At 32.8% G+C, this 18,800-nt stretch overlaps 4 protein-coding genes across 8 annotated transcripts in view; 2 read left to right on the top strand and 2 right to left on the bottom strand.

The window, feature by feature from the left end:
* LOC110992382 overlaps window positions 1-6,308 on the bottom strand; it is a 37,914-nt gene extending 31,606 nt beyond the window's left edge. The window contains exon 1 of one of the 2 annotated variants that reach the window (XM_022258179.2): window positions 5,944-6,308. In XM_022258179.2, the coding sequence (XP_022113871.1) occupies window positions 5,944-6,004 (61 nt within the window). In that variant the 5' untranslated portion in view covers window positions 6,005-6,308. Of the gene's footprint in view, window positions 1-2,274; window positions 2,419-5,943 lie in introns of those variants that run through there. The other variant, XM_022258176.2, reaches the window with a different exon arrangement.
* Window positions 6,309-8,472: 2,164 nt separating this feature from the next.
* On the bottom strand, window positions 8,473-10,486 carry LOC110992384. The gene is made up of 4 exons (XM_022258185.2): window positions 10,242-10,486; window positions 9,664-9,903; window positions 9,276-9,434; window positions 8,473-8,668 (listed from the first exon to the last, which is right to left on the bottom strand). Exons 1-4 carry the CDS (start codon window positions 10,294-10,296, stop codon window positions 8,538-8,540), a joined length of 585 nt encoding a protein of 194 aa, XP_022113877.2. The 5' UTR covers window positions 10,297-10,486; the 3' UTR covers window positions 8,473-8,537.
* Window positions 10,487-10,841: 355 nt separating this feature from the next.
* Window positions 10,842-11,698, top strand: LOC110992350 (DNA-directed RNA polymerase II subunit Rpb4). Its single transcript, XM_022258122.2, has 3 exons — window positions 10,842-11,082; window positions 11,151-11,331; window positions 11,510-11,698. Exons 1-3 carry the CDS (start codon window positions 11,022-11,024, stop codon window positions 11,682-11,684), a joined length of 417 nt encoding a protein of 138 aa, XP_022113814.1. The 5' UTR covers window positions 10,842-11,021; the 3' UTR covers window positions 11,685-11,698.
* A 709-nt stretch (window positions 11,699-12,407) lies between these two features.
* Window positions 12,408-18,607, top strand: LOC110992349 (glucocorticoid-induced transcript 1 protein). 4 transcript variants are annotated; one of them, XM_022258118.2, is made up of 7 exons: window positions 12,408-12,966; window positions 13,279-13,397; window positions 13,811-13,958; window positions 14,231-14,370; window positions 14,711-14,810; window positions 15,818-15,927; window positions 16,076-18,607. In XM_022258118.2, the coding sequence occupies exons 1-7, from the start codon at window positions 12,750-12,752 to the stop codon at window positions 16,211-16,213; spliced, it is 972 nt and encodes a 323-aa protein (XP_022113810.1). In that variant the 5' UTR covers window positions 12,408-12,749; the 3' UTR covers window positions 16,214-18,607. The 4 variants fall into 4 exon arrangements, with proteins under 4 accessions (XP_022113810.1, XP_045487070.1, XP_022113811.1 ...); XM_022258119.2 differs by having other exon boundaries at window positions 12,409-12,966; window positions 15,818-15,921; XM_045631115.1 differs by lacking the exon at window positions 12,408-12,966 and adding an exon at window positions 13,010-13,153.
* The last annotated feature ends 193 nt before the right edge of the window (window positions 18,608-18,800 follow it).

Below are 18,800 nucleotides of genomic sequence, written 5' to 3' on the forward strand. Positions count from 1 at the left end.
CAACCCAATAGGTCTCCACGACGCTCGAGTAAATCCCCATTTAGCATCGTGGGCTCCCCTACCATTATGTAAATAATGTAATTTATACAGATTTATTAATAATAATAATAAGTTCCTTATTTTAGATTATACTCATATGTAGTTTTCGTTGAAGTTTAACAATTCGTTCATAGTGGCAAGAATAGGTTAGACAAAACAAAACGACGTTTTAAGATATACGATATACCTTAACGAGGTGTTATACTGAAAATACGGAGCGTATTCAAGGTCTTCTGGGTAAAACGGGCTCTTAGTCTGGACGACATAAAACAGTGGCGGATTAACCTGCAAGCCGAATTGGTTGGAGGTTAGAGCGGCAGATTTGTGCGACCTCAGAAACCAAAAATATTTCTGCATCTTCACGGTTTTGAAATGTCGTTTTTCTAACATCTTACAGTTGAATTTCCCATCTTACTTATCATTTTTTATTCAATTTTTGTAAAACAACCAGTAATCGACCTCTGCGGACTCAGCTCATACTTTGTTGGAGTAAAAAGAGTTTATTTCTATCTACGCTGATCCCCCTATCGATTCATAAATGTTAGTGCAGCCACTGGTTGGAGGCTGGGAATTGGATGGTTTATATAATTTGGATAAAGTCAAACCCAAAAACTATATTATGTGCATTTTCAACGAAATGGTTGGATTGAAAAATATTCTAGCCATTTTTGAGGCTAAAGATTCACAGCCTATACCTTGAAAATTAGGTTATCCGCCACAGAGTATAAATTAAAGAAACCTATATTTTAACACGCAGCCCGTTATACAGATGACAGTTGGTCTGAAACAATAAATGAATAGACTGGGATGACGGTGACACAAAATAAAATAGGATGGAAAAGTTGGAGAAGGCTTTCTCCCCGACAAGGTCCGGGCCGCATCTTAGAATGGTAGAAATTTTATTTATATCTACTTTTGTTAAATATATGTTAAAAAGATGTGAATGAATAAAGGCTTTTTATTATTATATATATTTTAGTTATATTGGAAGTTAAAGTTAAAAAACATCAGCAAATCTAATAATTACTAATAACTTAGTTATATTTAGACGACATCAACTTGTATACAGATACAATCCAAATATATTTAAAATTAGAATTTAAATTAGTTTTAATGCATTAAATATCAATCATAATCATCATTATTGTATCGGGCTATCGAAATCGGATACTAGCTATTTAGGTATCGTTTTGGTAATTATGTAATTAATAAGTATATTAAATATTTATGAAGGTTTTAAGGGCAACGAGATTCTATAAACGTATATTTTTAATTTGATTGTTATGTTTAAACAAACGGATAACACAAGAAACAGTGAGATAAATTAATACTACTATTTAGTATAGTTTATTTAAAAGTAGAATTGTTACCCCTCCTTTTTACTAAGGCATAAACCTCACCCGCCCTCTCTTTGTACAATGCGGAAAATCGAATGGAAGGACATAATACATGTGTGCATGAAACGTGCTTATGAAAAATGACTGAATAAAATAAAACGTAGCATTTAGCACTATTTAGCCCCTATAGCATTCGGTCACATGATACCATATTTTGCCGTCACTTGAAATATTATTCATTGTTTGCAATTACATATTTCTCAGCAAAACGTGTTTGCATAATTAATAAACCAATCATCTTTTATGGCAATACATTAAAACTTAATATAAAGCGAAATGTTGATGTCAATACTAATGTGCACAGAATGAACTAAACATAGTTTAATACTGTTAACGCATTGCCAACAGGATTTAAAAAAAACTTGGACATTCTGTTAACAGCTTTATTTTAGAGGATTGCCTGTAACGTGCAGTAAGTAAAATAAATCGAAAGGTTTCGTAAAAATCGGTAAAAAAACTAAACCAAATGATTAAGATTTAAGATGAAGAATCTGTGCTTTGTTATATTTTTTGTATAAATAGGTAAAACTGTGTACTCCGTTTTTAGCTTTTGTGTATAATATAATCGTTTGAATATTGTTTAATGAGTGGCTGTAGGAATACTTTAATAAAATAAATTAAACTTTTAAAAATTAAAAAAACTATTGATAAATTTTAATAATTATTAAAAAACAATCATACAGTACGTAAATAATTTGTATTTAAACAAGTTTTCTAATTATACTCCCAAAACCAATGTTTATCAGTGCGTGTCTCAGTTTACTGGGTTCAAATTAGAACTACCACTTTTTAAATATAATCAAATATTATTCAAACAAATAATAATATAAATACTCACGCCAGTGGCGGTACTAGTAAACCATCCGTACATGATCACTTAACATTTCATTACACAAACTAAAAATAATCTAATAATGTATCCAGTATCGATTAGACCTAGCTTATACAATGGCCGGTGAAGATTAAAATTGATAATGGCGCGAGCGCTGGCCGCCTCCGAAACACTGCCGCGCGGGTTCACTTGAAACAACTGTTTAGACTACGGAGTGAAATATAGTCTTTGACAAATACAGCTTTAGATAATTCACGTAATACTGTCAAATAGTTGTTGTTGCTGAGCTATTCATGTTTTTCAAAATATCGGTAAGTAGGTAACATATGTGTCGTATCTGCACTAATAATTATATATAATAAATAGGTTTAATTTAAAAGTTATGCGAGTTCTAGGCACGACACGAGGCATCGCGGGGTATCGGATTTCTAAATCTTTGTTAATTTTTGTCCATTTAAAAAATCTAAAGGGTAAATTGATTATCAATGTAAATTATACTTTTAGGAAAAGTTTGGTTGCTATATTTTTCAGTACTTATATATATTTTTGCTTCACATACACTTATTGCTCAGTTACCTTTCCTTACGAAGCAATTTTCTAACCTTATTCTAATTATGTTTTTATAATAAACATGATCTGTTATTATTAGTGTCTTTGTAGATCACTATTCAAATGCAAGTATGAAAGGTAAGTAAAATTTTGTAAATTAAATCTTTATAGGCATATTATTGTTAGAAACCGTCTAATCCTGGCCCAGTCTTGTAGTTTTATCCTATGTCTAGCAACAAAAAATAAAGTGAAATAAAAATATTAACAGAACTAAAAGATACTATAACTATCCAAAAATATGTTTTTACTGCGTTGTAGTTTCAGCTTAGTGGAATGATTTTATAGCGATATGAGTAAATACGAATGACAAACGTAATATTTAAATTTTGATGAGATAGCATTGTAATTATTTGCTAAAACATGCGCTATTTGCTTCATTGATAAGTGAAAATGCGCGTTTCAGCAAAAACAGGTAAGCATTTAAACATGTAAGTAGGTGATTAAATATTTACATGTACCTAATATCCTGCAAGCAATTAACACAAGATAATTTAAAAAGCCGTCAATTTTATGGTTCAGAGCAAACATTGTAAATTAAACTAATTCTTTTTAAAGATACGTTGATATCGAGTATAATATGTGTTTAAAGGAGGACGTTAGACAATATATACGTTTCGTAATATAAAAGCCGCTTAAAACTATATACTACTACTACTATATACGCTCAGGTATTCTGCGTGAACAACCGTGCAAGCTTTATCATAAGCCAGAAACACATTTTCCGTTTCAATATCGAAACCCTTGATCCGAATATATGTACCTATATGATTTCTGTTGACAATGCAAAAAAGTAATAAGAAATTGTCTATATGAGACCAGCACTCTCATTTGATTTTTATTTAACATATATAAAATTATTTTTACATTTTTAAACACTTCAGTTTTAAATAAATTACAAAGAATATAGTATACAACAGGAATTTATCAAGTTGGCGACAACCTAAAAATATGATTATAGCCCGTTTATTTGAACTGTTTATCAGAACGCAGATCACGAGTACTTTTGCGTCAACACACAAAGCAAACGTATATGCTAATTAAGTATTAAATATACATATTTTATTTGTCACCTTGTGCAAGTCAATTTATACATGACTGGCAGTATAAAAGTATTCAGTCACATTGTGGAGAAAGTCATTGCTCATGACAATCATAAAACAGAAGATACGAATACTGTATTGCAGGAATTTTAGGAAAACTATATATTATGGCAATGTACAAGTTAATATAAAGCTTTCTAGTCTATATCTAGCTTAGGATCAGTTTATGTATAAGATAGATCATCAAATATAGTCTTAAATAATTATCGCCTGCCACCTTCATCCGCGCAATCATGCGCAGAGTAATGGTTTCAGTACGATAGCTATTAACTAAATCTCAAAGATAAAACTCGACCAAGGGCCGCAACCCAGACATTAGCAAAATACTGCAGAAGTTCACGAGCGTCGTTATCTATTGACGACCTATTTGTTAAGGCGACGGCTCTGTTTGTCCGGCTTGTAAATAACAACTATTTTTAATTGAAATACCATCCCATACGAATCCATTTAATTTTCATTCATACTGAGAGTTAATGTAACGATAATGTATTAATTTTTTTTAATTATATTGATTTGCGAGTTCCAAGTTGTTTTTCTTTTTTATAGAAAAGGGGGCAAAAGGAGGCTTCTCATCTGATGTTAAGTGATGAGAGGCGGCCATGGAGACTCAATACCTGAAGGCTCCCGAGTGCTACAAAATTGGTACGCTAATTGGTTCGGAAATACTTCTGTGAGCAGTTATCTTTTGTGTTAGGATCTTATTTAGCAAGCGATTGTTTTCTATAGAATTTGCAGAAGTTTAAAACTCCATCTTTAACCCACTATGCGTATCATACAAATAAAAAGTAATAATTTTGTAAAGTCCTATATACATTGCTGAATTTTACCTTTTTGCACAAATATCCCAGTTACACAAAAAACAGTAGATAAAAACAACAATAGATCCTGTCCAATTGTTGTATCAGAGGTTTATGAAAAGTAGTTCAAAATGGGGACGCTTTAGCCATTAGCTATACAAACAGTATGCCGATTTTTGAATACAATAGTTATAAAATGGACAGAAACTAAGAAGGAAAATAGGCCTTTTAAGGTTTTCTGTAGATGACTTGTTTTTTTGTGAAAAAGTTCGATGCGTATGTTATCTTGTTCCTTAGGCATGAACTGTTAATCCCGCAGTTGTATGTTTGTATATCAGCTGGGCAGAACTTACGTTTTGCCAATAGTATAAAAAACTAAACAAAAGATGGAGATATATCTGCCACATGCCTCATTGAAGATTGACACAACAATTAGGTATTAAATAAACCGGGTGCCAGGACACATACAGGTATAAACCTCTGAAATTCCAAATAGCCAAATGGATTGTATTTTAATTGCATCAACGCTACGATATTGTGATGACTAAATCGTAATTACTACACCGAACTATAGAGATCACAATCGCGATGCACGTAGAGTACCTACGCAGTTTCTAAACTAAAACATTATACAATGTATTTGAACAACCACTTGTACCAAGACTAGAAAACAATTAAATCCGTACAGGATTGATGTTTTAAACTTAAATCTCGTTAACTGTTTTCAACGTTTATGTATGTTTTATCTGTAATACTAGTTTGACTTTTCGTGCCCTTTGCACAGATCATAGGTATGTTGCGTCAAAGTCAATTATTATTAGCTGTCATATTTAACTATTTAGTCAACGTCTGCAACTTTGCCAAGGTAACTAATACAAAACCGCCTATAGCATTACATAAAAAAACAATTTCGTTAGAAGGCAGTCTCTGGCCAACTATTTCTGGTGTGTTTTCATGTTTTTAAGGTTTATATTAAATTACACACGTATACTAATGAGAGCGAGGACACGTTTGAGTGATATATTACAGCATATTCAAAAAGATAAAGACTGTCTGACCCATCAAGGTCTATCTATTATTGTTCATATACGTAAGTAGATAGGTAAGAGACAGAAAATAATGGGAAAGGGTTCAAACGAACATTGTTTCACATTAAATAAATAACTTACCATCCTCATCGTAGTCCTTCCCCATCCCAATCACGAAGGCACTCCTCAGCAGATGTCCCATCTTGATTTTGAATAACAATACTGAACTTGTGAATATTTGAGTGTACCCTAAATCTATCTACGATCATATAACTACGGTTAACTTTACTACATAGATACAATAAAATTATACAAATCGATTACAATATAAACGAAAGGAAAAAAACAATTGCGTAAGTAATTAAGTATAGTAGAAAACTACCGCGCTAGTCGGCCAAAACGCTAAGCGGCTACATCTCTGCTAATAAAATTAATAAACTCTCTATTAATCGGAGGAAGACCGTTAAATGTAGATAGTATCGTCACTAAAGTATAAATGATGTTGACTGGCTGCTAACCGAAATTATAGGTTGCGATACTCAGGGGAACATAGGCAGGAGAGGAGTCGAGATTCGATCTCATATTGTAGAGAAAGATAAAGTTTGTAACATACCACGCCTCAATTTTAGCCACAACATTTCATACAACTAATTAGTATGTAACGCAATAATCAGCCAACACGAATTTTGTCTATAGACATATGTCGAGAGTCTAATAAAAAATTAAAGACAGTCGCGACTCTATTCACGTCATTTTCTCAGCTTCATTGTTGACTTTTAGCAAAGTTATCTACGTAGTAAAATGCGCACATTCATGTTCAATATCTACGTTCGCGTACAAACTACGCATCCTTCTTATCGTAGCTACCTTCGAGGTGATTCCGAATTGAATTATAGAAATTTCCATCGTGTTTATTATCAGAAATTAACGCTTAGTCAATTATTTAATAACCACTTTTGCAAATAATTAAATTCATTGGTAATCTAAGAAATTATCCGAAAAAATATTGAGGACTTTATGGGTCTAAGAGATGCTGGTTACCTTCATCGTAGAAGCGATTGTAAATGCGCACACAGGAAAAGCACATTTGTACAGAACCGGGATTTGAACCTACGAATGCAGGGATGACAGTCGCACCCTGACGCCTCTTTTCCTATTTTATAATAAGTATTAAGTATAGACTTAAAACATGGCATGAAGGATTTTGCATATATATTACGTAACATAAAAGTATAAAGGTTAAAATCAATTGAGTGTGAAATACTCTCGTCAACAGACAAGATGGCCTCCCTTGAATTTAGGTCAAATTTCCATCCCTCAATAACCCAAAACTCTTCATAAATCGTGTCGCATCTTACGGGTAAGATACAGGCATTGAGAGGGGAAAAATTGATTCAACGAAAATTCAAGATTTATTATTTAATTATTTATGATCTACAATAAGTTTGTGCTCCTATTTTGGCACGCCTATTCGGATAAAGGTTTCCTACTATTAATTGTTATTATTTTGATTAATTTTTCCATGTGTAATGGTTACAGCGTCTTTTAATAATTTTGTTAAAAAATAATGGCGAAGAGTTCTCGTCTGTTGATTTGAGAACTGTGTTTAGTATATTTAGATTATGAATAAGTAATAGGTATTATGATATGATATAAAAAACGATTGTATTTCAATTCTTAAAATAGCTTGCCTTGAATAGGTCATTGCTTGACAAAAAGTCACCTAATTAAAATCATGTGTATTCAGTAATCAGTATGCACGTTACAAAAAATATTTTTCTAGCGTTAAAAGTTTATTTTCTTTTTCCACAAAAATTTTGTATACAGGCCATTGAAATATGTAGATATTTTCCTACACCAACAAAACATCGTACAATCACGAAAATGGTTTAATTATGTTTAGACTTTGTTACTATGGTAACGGCCTTGTTTAAGTTCAACTCAGTATTCAACTAAAACATTATGAAAACTTTGACGTAAAGAGCAATTAAAAATGGAAAACTATAATGAATACTCAACATTATTATTAACAATGGGGAACGTAGATTAGTAAAGAAATGGGATACACATATGTCATGGTTGTAAATCATTGTAATGAGAGTTCATATTAATTTTGTATGTTTTACAAGCGGTACTGGCCTTCTACCCCGCACGACTGATTTTTTCCCCAAGGTTCATGGAATATGGTGAAAGAGTTTTCTAAATCATCGTTATCGTCCAGTACTTTCTGATTATTTTTATTACAAACTTACAAATCTTCGCTTTTATTATTAGTTTGGACTATGTACGCAACACGTTTTAGTATCTCAATGATAAGGATAGCAAATGGAATACTGTGATCGTAATGTTTCTTTAATTTGGATGGAAAGGATGCTTAGACATGTCTTTTAAGAAAATGATTAGTGAAGCAGTCATAAGCGACCTCAAAATTCATAGTGCACGCTGATCGCGCTCTGCTGCATTTGTACTCCAAGCTGGTTGCTTTAACAGCCTTAAAAAATTACATTAAATCAGATGCCAGGTAAATCTTCTTTTTTATGACAATAATGGAAAAGTAAACTGTCTTTTACAACTAAGACTTTTACCTGTGCATAATGTTTATAATATAGTAAAAACGAGACAATACGATTACAAATATTTTTATAGAAAGAAAGATTTCATAAAAAGTACTTATTTGTTTTCAGAATTATTTTAATGAACATCTATAAAAAATATTTCAAGCACTTACTTCATTGTTATGGAATACCCAACAATCCTAAATCTGCAAATAAGTAAGAGCTCATTTCATTGTTGTAATATGCTTCAAGTTCCCATGCAGACACATACACTTCTATAAGGCTTTCATTTCTACAGTGTGCAAGGTTTTCTGTAACAATACCATGTCTTTATTCTCGATTTCTTAAGCATTGAAAGAAAACAATTTAATTTATCTACCTACATGTTACAGACTGTAACACAGCATTCTATATCTGATGCTATAGTTATACACTCTCAATTTATAAGTCTTAATTATTAGAACCAATTCTTTCTTGTAAGGATCTATACAGACAATTACGTCGATTATAACAGCCATGACATGGACAATATTATGAGTACATAGTATCTAATCACTAACTTACATAGGTCAATGTAATGAACCATTGACAATGTTTGCAATATTCAATTGTAAAAACATTGCGCCTGGTTTGTTGTGCTAATGTGAATTATATTTGTCACTAAAGCTAACAAAAATAATAACACAAGGAACATGTGATTGTCTAATTTAATAAATTAATTACTACACACTCACAACTTTTGTTTCCAAAGGATAGGTCTCTCCTCTACCTTGGTCTCTACCAAGGATCCAGTCATCTACTTACTCCACTTTTTTTCTTACTGTTACACTTTTTACAAAAAACATAGCAAAACAGTCCTGGAGGCTCATCTGAAAAGACCTACTAAATCTTAATCACATTGAACTTTTTAAAACCTACCTGTCACTGTTTCCTTTAAATGAATTTCTTTACATAAGGAGGCATATATTTCATCTACAGTTGTTGAAATCTTTTGAATTGTCCATGTAAATATTACTCCATCATTTGATTTGTCTAGCGCAGCAAGTGCTTTTAATTGCTTGTTAATTATCTGCACACCTAAAGTAACATAAAAGAAATCTGAATATGAGATCCTTTTAATAAAGCCTATCATAAATATTACACTGTCTAATTAAATCTAAATATAATATATAAATAGTTTATGTTAGAACATCAAATTGATTTTTTCAACTTACCAAAATAAGAATTAGAAACATTAATAGGATTATTAATTATGTGTGCAATTTTAACTTTCTTATATATATATGCTTCTTTTTTCAAAACTGACCTTCAACAATATTACAGAGTCCATTTAATGCTTCTAGAAGCATCTCCATGAGAGGATGCAGCTGATGTGGATAATAATCATCAGTACATTCATGGAGCTTCAGAGCTGATACAGACTTGGTTACTTTAGTGCCTTTTTCCTTTAATTTTTCCCAATCGCTAAGTAAATTGTGTAAATTGGCAACATGTGTGTATACAGTTCTACATACACCAGGACTGTCTTTGTTAGGTGTAGTTACTTCTGAAAATTAATTAAGGCAAATAAAAATAACTGCTTTAAATAGGCCTCATAAGTGACAAAATTGATAGATTTTGAAAATTTAGTAAATGGGACTCCATTTACTAAATTTTTTCAAATTCAATGTAAAATTTTCAATGGTATGCAAGTTTGTCATGAGCTAAGAGAAGCCTTATAGTGTTTATATTGATGTATATTTGAAAAATTCTGTATAATTATTGGGTCAATTTTTATATTTAAATAAAAACTTAATATAGCTTATAAATTATTATATGATTTTAAGTTACAAATAAAATTAGGATTGGCAAAGTATTACTGAAGAATGAAACAAAATGACAAACCTTTTGCTGTAAAAACATAAGAGTTATCAATGTGTTTTGTGGGTGTCTTATTCATTATTATTCTGTTTTTTATTGAAGGTTTAAGATGTATCCATGAGGTTTGAAATATTTAATTTTTTATCAAATTTTTATTATTTTTTTTGTTTACAAACTACAATACTCAATAGGTTATACCACACTCCACAGGTATACGGTGACTGATAAGACGGTTTAACAGAGTATAGAGATACAGATGACGTTACTAGATTAGACGCTTATATTAATATTACTTTATTATTAAATATGCCTTAAAACAACAAAAAAACTTTAAATTTACTTTTTACAATGCGTTCAATGTTCATTTTAATTTTTTAAAAGAAAACAACAATGTCTATTGTGCTTATGTCTTTTGCTCATCGATATTCATAACATGCCGTTTACCTACAAAGCAGCCATATGATTAAATAATATTCAATAAATAATAAAGACATGGTTATCAACACGGATTTGTATTTGAATATAATACCTTTTTAAAAATAATATAGTATTGTAAATTAATGTAACCTGCAAAAACGCCGTCAGTTGTCAGTTGTCATATAAAATACAAATACTGAAATTTCATTTGAAATTTTGTAAACACTGAACGTAAACTGTTATCAAAGAAACCCAAATCAAACAAAGTTGAATGTTTTATAAAAGTTTTTTTAATGAGGAAACCTATGATTTAAAATCATACATATAGTAATACAAATAGTTAAAGTCTGTCAAATTATAAGTAATATAAATACTTAAAAAGACAACATGTCTGGACCCATTCAAGATGTTATTGAAGAAGATGCCGCTGACTTACAATTTCCTAAAGGTAATATCGTTTTTTCTATATCATTATCATTTTATCTGTGATTGTCACGCCTTTTTTCTTATTCACAGAATTCGAAAACGCTGAAACATTGCTCATATCCGAAGTTGACATGCTACTAGAACATAGAAAAGCACAAAATGAATCTGCTGAGGAAGAACAGGAATTTTCAGAAGTGTTTATGAAAACGCTAACATATACAAATATGTTCAAGAAGTTTAAAAACAAAGAAACTATAACTGCTGTAAGAAAGTAAGTTTTTATTATAACACATAATTAAAAATATTTAGTTACAAGTTAGGTTATAATTATAATCAAATAAATATATGCGTAAAAAAAGTAAAACAAGTAATGAATATATAATTAAAAAACTATAGTTAGTAATGTGATTTGATTAAATGTATAATATATAGTGATTTATATTTTCTAGTTTGTTGCAATCAAAGAAACTTCACAAATTTGAAGTTGCTAGTTTAGCAAATCTCTGTCCTGAAACACCAGAAGAAGCTAAGGCACTTATACCATCATTGGAAGGAAGGTTTGAAGATGAAGAGTTAAGAATATTGCTAGATGATATACAAACCAAGCGAAGTATCCAATATTAAAAGAGTAAAAATTACAAGTTTTGTTTTTTCTCTAAATCTTTAATGATAATGGGTTTAAAGAAGTTACATTATATTGGAGTTTCCACTGACAAATAGATATTTAACAAAAAAAATTAAAGAATTTTTTATGTTTGGTTTATTTTAGAAAATATAATACAAAGTAATTCGTTAGGAGAACGCAGTCTACACATATGATAACATTAAAGTTTTTTTTTTTTAATAATTTAACATTAAATTAGCTTTTAATAATACTTTTCACATGAACTCATTACAATAACATAAACATTGAAGTAGGTCCTACTATATGGGGATTCATTGCAAGTCAAATGTGAGAAAAATAAGTTAAATGGTTTTGACTGTGAGTTTAGTAACATAAAAATATAGAATATTTATAGAGATACATAAAAATAATATCTAAATTTACTGTGAAAGAAGGAAGAGATTAAAGAACATATTCACTACTCTCACAGAGAAAGTTCATAAAGACATGGACAATCTGTTGAGTTGCTAAACATTAACTAGAGTTCAGAAGTAGCAAAGTAATCAGCTGATAATTGCAATGTTAAAAAACAGTTTTACTATATGATTTCTATGATATATTTTAATCTAAATTGAATTGTTTTTGTAAATGCTCTTTATAAAAATTATTATGCTATCGGAAAAATAATTGTTTACATGAACAAAGAATGGCGCGACATCTTCGGTCCTATGTCAGCTGTCACTTTATTCATTCATCCATTGTAGTGCAGAAAAAAAATGTGACTTGTTTGATTTAATTTCTGTTTTACTTAATAAGTGCTAGATGAAGATTATTTACGTTCAAAATTTGTTTCTTTATATTTTAACGTACTTCCCCGAACATACTCATTATATTTTATACAGTTACAAAAGCACATAGCACAGTCGATTCACGGCCTAACAAGATCTCTTACAAAGAAGCCGTGCGGCGTCGGCACTCGGCGTTTTATGTTATTTGTTTGACATTGAAGAGGTAGTTGCGTTTAGATGTTGCATTCGATACAAATAAAGTATTGATACATCTGTGAATCGGCACATCTAGTGAAAATGTCGGGTCGCGTCCGAAAACAATCGGATTGCCCTGTGGGCAAGCAGGGTCCTATGCGAGCGACTTTGCCGGTCTCTTCAATTATGAAACCTAGTGGCGGATTCAAAAAAAATACTGGCAACAGCCCCACTCTTTCTCCCACCAACGTGTGGCGACGGATTTCCCCTGATCACGCTCTTTCCGGTCAGAGGAGCCCCGGAGCTGTCAACTATAAAGGTACCTTTTTATTTATATAAGTACCCTCTTAAATTACGACCCGCTTCTTACTTTTTATAAGAAGCCATTTTTTTCTGGGCACATGTTACTGTATCTCAGTTTAGAATCAAGTGAATATAATTATTTTGCTTTTTGCTTATGCAAAATATTTAAGTGGAAATAGCTGCAATGGAATTCTCGTATTTGAGTAAGAACATTATTTTTAGTTGGTATAGTGTAAAAATTAAAGATGCCTTCTAATGAACAATTTTACAAAGGTGTGTAATATTATTTAAAGAAATGTACATTATTCAAGTGTTTTATTAATTTAAGGTAAAGGATCCAGTGTAATTCGTCGCACAGCATCCTTAGATACTTTGTATCAAAAAGGGAAATGGTCAAGAGACTACTATCTTCATGCGGGACAGTTACAAGTTGATAAATCTACTCAGGTTAGTATTTTTTATTCTCACAATATTACATATATTGTAATATATCTGTAAAAGTTTAGTAACACAATATATATTATTATATATTTAGGTTATTATAAATATATAATAATATATTATGATGATTTTAATCAATGTTGTAGATTTAGCAAGGAAAATTGCTCATGCTTTAACAATTGTTAAATAAGTTTTGATAGGTACTTTTACTAGGGGGATCAGATATTTAATTATTTTAATAATCTAAAACTAATTTAATTAATATTGCTTTTGATTAACAAGCTATATTTCTATGTTGTAGCCATATGCCTAATATATCTGTGATTAAATAATTAATGGCTATTTACAATACCATATTGAAAAAACTTTGTGTTATGTTTTTAATCGTAAACTTTCTTTATATTCAATAAATGTTTTAGACTGATGATGGAGGTGGTGTATCTGGAAGGTCTTCAAGAGGCTCAGAAGATGATAAGCTAGATCGTTTTCTTCGCAGTCGTCTGCAGAGACCACACAAACCATCAGGATCTGGAGATTTTTCTGCACATTCTATGAGTCCTGGACTATGTATGTATCTAAAATTATATGTAAAAACCTAATTTGTGGTAATGACTGCTCAATTAAAGCTCATACTTTATTGGTATATTGGATATTCTTTAATTTTCTCTGAAACAAGAAGAAAATTAAGGCCATTTATAAATAAATAAATTTACACACTTACAAAATCTGATAATATGTCTAATTGTAGTAAATATATATATTTTTAATTTAGTTTAAATATGTCATCATATCCAAAGCACAGACACAGTATCATTCTTATTTTGTGATAAATGTTCCAGGGTCCCGTTTTAGTGGTGGTGCAGTGCCCTTAAGGGCAGCTCGATCATCGGTGGAGGGTCTGAACCAGGAGATTGAAAGACTTGTACTTTGTCCAGCCAGTGGCACACAGACTCCTCATCTTGACAGATTAAGGGATAAGGTAACTTTTTAAATTAATTATGTTATCTCTACGGTTTACATATATTTTGTGAATGATACTAACAAGTGTGAATTACGATATTTTTCCTAGTTTGAACAGTGAAAAAACAATTAATTTAGATATAAAATAGTATTATTTTTATTTATAAAAATACCATATTATTCACATCACTTTTAATCATTTAAGACCTAAAAACTAGTATTTTTAGTTTCTGACTCAAGTCAAAAACTGAGTTCTTGACCAAAAAATTATGTGTAGCCAATGGGCACCCTCAATTTACAGGTTTTTACGTTTTTAAATGAAAAATTATGATTAATTGTTAACCATGTTAATTTGCCAGGTGACACCTGAAGGTCACCGAGCTCCGCTGGCCGATCTCCTGCGGCGATCTGTCAACACTCAAACGCCACACGACCTCTGTCATACTGCACACTCCTCAGGTATTCAAATCAATTTAATATTATTATTGTTTTTTTTGGATTCAAGTAAATTGTATTTATACCAAACTCATAATAATTAAATTTATATTAATTGTTATAAATTTGAAAACTTTAAAACAATGCGATGTGTTGTGTACCCATACATACATTACTATTTAGATTCTTTATTTTTCAAATAAGTATTCGTTATTTGACCACAATATAATGTGTCTTAGGTTTATCATGTATTTTTGATAAAAAAAAGTTATTTAACTATGTAAATGCCTTTCTCCATGGGGTAACCAAGCCAATCGAATGTGTCTTACAGCCTGCTGCATTTTAGGCTTGTTTCTTTGATATAATTAACATATTATAGTGATACAATATTTTAAAGAAATTGTTCAAAAATAGTCACAGTGTTATCGTAACTATTTCATTAATGATTATGTTTTGATTAAATGTTATTCGCTACTTGGGTAAAGTAAAGTCAACATTGATGTAGATCCACCATCCCGAGGGTCACTGTCGAGTGCCGGCTCGGCTGAGCTTCTCGCCACAGGTCTTATATTTTTCAATTTCAACCTATTTTGTGACATTCACACATTTTGTAACGACTATAGAATGTGTTGCCTCGCTCGAAACTATACGCAATGAGCGAGATAGCACGTTTTAGGCTTCTAGACCAATTTAATCCACAATTTGTTTGAAACTGCTGGTCGCAGTGTGTCGTCACAAACATAGCTTTAGGTAACCCATAGCTATCCCCGAAAGCACATCATGAAGCATGCCTTAGATGATTTTGAGTTTTATGCAAGCTTTTTCAACGCACTATACTAAGTTATGTAGGCATTTTGTTTTTTTAACCAATAGTTATCTTGAAATGCGAGAGTGGGTTTGTTTGAGCCGTTCCGAACATAGACGGAATTTTAATACAAAAGCTTGAAAAACAAGTCTACCTTCATTTTACTGCCGGTTACCGGCCGGTTCCCATGTTGTACTTGAAGTGAGATCCGTTTTGATCATTCCAGGTGGAAGTGTTTGTTCGTCTCCGGATCTCGATGGCTCGAAACTGGGGACTTCGCCACAGATCAATAGATTCTTGGCCCGTGAACCCCCAGACGGTTGTGAAAAGGTACAGGTATAGGTTTTTATAAAATTTTTGTTATTATTAATATTTCCCATATTGCAATTATTTACAAATACGATTTTTCTGAAAATTCTATTAGCAAAGTTTCAAAGATTGTATCGTCACAAATAGGTCCACAGAAGAGCTCTTTGGTTTTCAGGTGAACCTGAAATCGGGCGACGGCACCCACACGGAGTCGGTGTCGGTGATGAAGCCCTCGGCGCCGGGCTTCACGCTGCGGCCCTCCGTCTGCTCGGCCTTCCAGCCTCTGCAGCCGCACCCCCCGGCCTCCGACTAGCCCCCGGACTCGTCGCTTCGACGGACAGACGAGACGGCCTAGCCAGAGCTTCGCTTCTGTCTCTCGAAACGTAGAGCCGAACGGTTCGGTTCCGTTGGATTTCTTTATATAATTTTCTCATTTAATTTTCCTTCATATTCGTCCAGTCTCGTCGAATCTGCGACGGCTTCTCGATTTCGGCCTATTGCCGGTTTATTTAAGGGGCGACCAACAAATGGGACAGTACAATGAAATCGGGATTCGGAACATTTTTTATGAACAATTTATAGATTTAAACCATGGAACTCTGACTTTTGCCAGGCGTTCGGTCGTCGGGTACAAAAGGGTTCGTTTGCGCGGTTCACTTTGGAGCCGGAAGCGTATTTTCATACTCGACAGATGTACAGGGCGCAAGAAAACCGATTTGTACCCTCGTACTGATGCGGTACTATGTTGGATATGATTCGTGTTGACAATTGACGTTTAACCTTTGAGTGAAAATGAATTGGAAGTATTTTTTCTTGTATAAATTCAGATAACTGTCTTCATCTGTGAGCTTGACCGGCCGTATTCCAAAAGGTGAAAACTCACAATGTCTATCAAACCGTTGACGTTTCTGTGGTGCTCCAGTGTGAACCTCGAGATACTTTTTGGAATACGGGTCGAAGGGAATCAACCCTCGCCGTTAAGGGTTTATACAGTTTGAGCGATGACACCTGATGATTTCTGGGATATTTGTTGTCTGTCGAAAGCCGGACGCACAGATTGTAAATTGTTCAATGAAATATATCTTTATAACACAAGGGGCCCGAAAGAGTCCAGTGAAGTAGAATTTAGGATCTGTTCGTCCCGCGTTCTCTGGAAGACAAATTCCTCAAATTGTGTTCGCATCCAGATTTCCAGAAATGAATAGAAACGACAATAATAATCGTTTTAGGTTAAACTCTATGGAGGCAATGGCTTACACAAATGTACATACTTTGATATTTGGAGTGTGGCTGGATTTCAGTGATCTCAATTTAGTTAAAGCTAATTTTCGTTCGACATATCGTCAGTTAAAACCGTTTATATATTTTTGTAAGAACTAGGACCAAACGAGGGGTTTCGGTCTCGGATTCGAAACGGGTCTCTCGGGAAAATAGCTTTAAAGGGACTCGACGAGGGAAGCGGGAAGATAGACTGATTTTTGGAAATTTTACTCGTACTTTGATACAGGTCTCGACAAGTGAAAGTTAGTTAGGACGCACTCTTTACGCACGAACGAAATCACTTTATTCCGTAACGAAATAGCTTTTGCGACCGCATTTAGTTTGTACGCGGCCCCGGTGTACGCTTTCATCATCATCGCATTTTAAAACTCACCGGGCTTAGATCGGCTTCATTATTTTTGATAGCGTTACAGAGACCATTACGGCGAATTTATATTTTGGCTCACCTTTGGAACCGAGTACGGTGATATTGCTCAATCGAAATTTATATTAGGGCCACTATTCGATATGTGCCGAATTCGACGATGTAAACTTGCGATATGTATATAATGATAATAGCAGATGACGTATGTACGCTTATGATTTGACAAACGAATGTGATACGCGACTGGAAAGTTGACTGCGAGCCCTCGATCGATTCCATTTCGTCGTGTGAAATATGAACTGTAATTAGCGAGCGCTGCGCAAACGCGAGAAACGTAAAACCGAGCCAGTATTGAAATCCGGATTTCCGTGTAGATTTTGTCATAAGTGCAATATATAGCCGTGTGCGTGTGCGTCGACGTCGCGGGGCGAGGGGGGGCGGGGGCGGGGGCGGGGCGTGGTCGGCTGTCGTCGGGCATCCGTAACTTTTTGAAAGTACATAAAGATATTTTTGTATGCGAGGGAGATGTACCATAAGATAACTTTGCTAGGATCTTAGATTTGATAGTTCTTTTATAGAAGGTTAATTATTTTAATGTTTGCTTTTAGGTGATCGATAAGTTTGTAATTTTTATTACTATGATATTAGATTAAATAGTAACGTTTAAACTAAACCAAAAGTGCCCATTGATATAAGTTTACACGAGAGAGCCTCTCGTGCGGCGTTTTGTTGTAATGTTTAGGCGTCAAAATTAGGAAATAAGAAAATTATCGACGGGTTGTTGAGTTTTAGTTATCGTATTGTTGAGGTTTATTGATAAAAAAAGTGATTTAATTTTTTTACTTGCAACGCTTCACGAAAGGCTCGTCTCTAGAGGCATTGACTAACATCAATAATAATAGTATCGATTTTAAGTAATGATAAGAATGGTTTATTATAGTTTTGTTCGAAGAAGAAATTCTAATTACTATTTTTGTTTCCAATATTTTATCACTTTTACCTGTTTTCATTGTATTGTATCTTGCTGTATTGCAGACATATCCAATATACAGACTGATTTAATGTTTCCTTTTTATTTCCCTTTAATAAAAACACGCAACAGTGCCGTGTCGGAGTGACGGACTCTGATCCCCGAGTACGTGGGTTCCATCTCCGGCCGTGCACCAGTGTACTTTTATTCTATGTGCCCATTTACATTCGCTGGAACCGCCTCGCCTTACTTCCAAAAAAGATTAGTTTGATAAATGATCATGAA

The sequence above is a fragment of the Pieris rapae genome, chromosome 14 (genome assembly GCF_905147795.1).
Source record: "Pieris rapae chromosome 14, ilPieRapa1.1, whole genome shotgun sequence".
Classification (NCBI taxonomy): Eukaryota; Metazoa; Arthropoda; class Insecta; order Lepidoptera; family Pieridae; genus Pieris; species Pieris rapae.

Coding starts and splice junctions, on each gene's coding strand:
- LOC110992384 (XM_022258185.2), bottom strand. CDS start 10,296: ATGAATAAGACACCCACAAAACACATTGATAACTCTTATGTTTTTACA. Junction 9,904..10,241: donor TTATGTTTTTACAGCAAAAG/GTTTGTCATTTT, acceptor ATTAATTTTCAG/AAGTAACTACACCTAACAAA. Junction 9,435..9,663: donor ACTCTGTAATATTGTTGAAG/GTCAGTTTTGAA, acceptor ATGTTACTTTAG/GTGTGCAGATAATTAACAAG.
- LOC110992350 (XM_022258122.2), top strand. CDS start 11,022: ATGTCTGGACCCATTCAAGATGTTATTGAAGAAGATGCCGCTGACTTA. Junction 11,083..11,150: donor TGACTTACAATTTCCTAAAG/GTAATATCGTTT, acceptor TCTTATTCACAG/AATTCGAAAACGCTGAAACA. Junction 11,332..11,509: donor ACTATAACTGCTGTAAGAAA/GTAAGTTTTTAT, acceptor TATATTTTCTAG/TTTGTTGCAATCAAAGAAAC.
- LOC110992349 (XM_022258118.2), top strand. CDS start 12,750: ATGTCGGGTCGCGTCCGAAAACAATCGGATTGCCCTGTGGGCAAGCAG. Junction 12,967..13,278: donor CGGAGCTGTCAACTATAAAG/GTACCTTTTTAT, acceptor TATTAATTTAAG/GTAAAGGATCCAGTGTAATT. Junction 13,398..13,810: donor AAGTTGATAAATCTACTCAG/GTTAGTATTTTT, acceptor TAAATGTTTTAG/ACTGATGATGGAGGTGGTGT.